General features: G+C 43.2%; 1 protein-coding gene across 1 annotated transcript in view; it reads right to left on the bottom strand.

The window, feature by feature from the left end:
- The window catches only part of svilb (supervillin b), a 78520-nt gene that overhangs the window by 45988 nt on the left and 30032 nt on the right, over window positions 1–2500 (bottom strand). The window contains 1 exon segment of the mRNA XM_048228252.1: window positions 822–899. Coding sequence (XP_048084209.1) covers window positions 822–899 — 78 coding nt within the window.

Here is a 2500-nt window from a genome sequence, read left to right as displayed (position 1 = left end):
CACACACACACATTCAGCACATCACATATCTGATTTCATGCCCTGATTACATTCATCTGTTATACACAGGCACATGCAAATGCACTACACACACACAGATGTACAGTCATATACACACACACATGCAGACACACACACACACAGACATTCAGACACACACAGACTTTCAGACACACACACACACACACATCCAGACACACACACACACACTTTAAGACACAGATACACACAGCTTCTTTCTATGACTCCGATAAAATAATGTTACTGTTTACTCTGTACCATTCAGACTACTGATCACAGGAAACACTCATGCACTGAAAAATTAATGCGTCTCCAGTTCTGTGTGTGTGTGTGTGTGTGTGTGTGTATAACCCTGATAAGTCACATCTAGTTAGGTCTGGATTTGAAGAAAGATGCTCAGACAGTTACTGATCTTAAAAAGCTAGAAGCAACTGCTCCAACACACGCATGCCATGAGAGATGCCCAGTGTCAACCACACACACACAAACAACCACACACACAAAGGTGACCCAGTTCAGTCACGGTGCTGTTGGTCTATCCTCTCATTCTCTAAGCTCTACTCTCTCTCTCTCTCTCTCTCACACACACACACACGTTTTCCAACGACTGTGGTAACCACAACCCTACGTTGCCCTCATCACAGGATGCACATGTCAGAATGTCACAAGAGCAGTTAATGAGCAGCACACAGCCTGGACCAATCAGACTGCTTCAGCCAATCAGAACACCCGTTCATGCGCTTTCTGATCTGTCGTCCAATCGGAAGCTGCGGGTTGGCACCATGAGCAAGGGCTCTTACTTGCTCTCCCTGTGGTTGCTCTAGAGTTACAGGGGTGGGCTCTGTGACAGCAGTGGGTGGGACTTCCTGCTCTAGTTCCTGTTAGGGATAGGATGGAGTCACTCATGGAACAGGAAGTAGAGAGAGCCAACTCTCAGAGTTCTCACTCTCTATGTCTACAATACAGGCCTGTGTGTGTGTGTGTGTGTGTGTGTGTGTGTGTGTGTGTGTGTGTGTGTGTGCGTGCATGTGCATAGAGATGAGGGTGTGTCTATGGGTTTGCGAGCGTGTGTGTTAGCCTGGGTGAATTTGAATGCTCTGCAGGTCCATCTGGAAAGAATTCCATTGATGCCCCTTTCCAAATCACCAAAAACCCAGGATCCAATCACAATCGCTTATTCAGCATGGGGCGGGCTTTATATGATGACAGATAGAGCAGAGTGTTCAGCACAACCAATGGCTGTGCTGATGGTGACCGCATTAAACAGATATGGATGTGTATTTTGAAAATGTCATGATTTACTGCACCAATTTAAGCTTAATTTGGTAAGAGTTTAATGCACCAATTTAAGATTAATTTGGTAAGAATTTAATACACCAATTTAATGTTAATTTAGTGAGAGTTCAATACACCAATTAAATCTTAATTTGGTAAGAGTTTAATTCAATTTAAGCTTAATTTCACGACTTAATTGACTGACGACTTTGCTGGAAGTTGGAAGTCAAAGAAGACCCTGCTTCAATCTCAACTGAGATTTGAGAAGAAGTTTGGCATCAACCAGGTTGTGTGTGTGTCAGAGGAGATTGCTCTAAGACCACAGGGGAAGCTCAGCCTCCTCTAAAATATCACGGAAAATCGCATCAAATAACACTATTATATTAGCTTCTAGCCTACTATTCCAACTAGAACATGCTGAAAACATGTTCATCGTCATGGCTAGTTCGTTCAGCAATAAGGTTTTGCCGGTCATCTATCGTGATTTCGCACCCCTACCACATTGTTGTGACGACACAATCCATCAAAAACCCCATAGACGCTCGGCTTCACTGGACTTTCAATAGCACTATAAAGTGGGCTGATCTTAGTGCAGAAAAGCTACATGTTAATCATTTCCAGGGAAGCCCGGCGTCTCTGGGAGTGAATGAGGCAGTGGGATGGCCCGGACGCCAAGCTTCTGTATGATGATTGGAGGAAACGTCATAGTGGCTGGACTCTTTTTGATTAACAGCATAATGTTGCGATCGGACAGGAAGACAGGTTTCAAGTTCAGGGATGTGTTAACGTTAGCAGTCGAGGGGCAAGGCAAGTTGCAGCTCAAATTCTCATATATTTGAGAGCAATACAGTAGCTTTCTATTTGTTTTAGTACATATCCTACTGTAAATAAAACCGTAATGTGGAGTTAGAGTTTGTGACTTGCTTTTGTTTCAGTTGTGTATTTAGGCTACGTTGTAGCCAGATAGCTTGCTAACGTTATAACTGTGTAGCCTGGCTACATTATGCTAATGTTTACTTGAATTTTAAAGTCATTTGATAGTCTTCACTTCCAGGGGAGATTCAAAACAAAACAGAGAAGGCAGATGAACATACAGAATAGTCACAGAGAAATAACTCTAGTAGGCTACCAAATAGCCTATTTAAACTCTCCCCAAAGTGAACTTGTGAAAGCCAGCTCCCATGTCTCAGAACTCTAACGTATA

This window comes from Alosa alosa, chromosome 19 (genome assembly GCF_017589495.1).
Source record: "Alosa alosa isolate M-15738 ecotype Scorff River chromosome 19, AALO_Geno_1.1, whole genome shotgun sequence".
NCBI classification, from domain to species: Eukaryota; Metazoa; Chordata; class Actinopteri; order Clupeiformes; family Clupeidae; genus Alosa; species Alosa alosa.
Note: the sequence above shows the minus strand (reverse complement) of the source record. Positions and strands in the feature narration are given on the sequence as shown.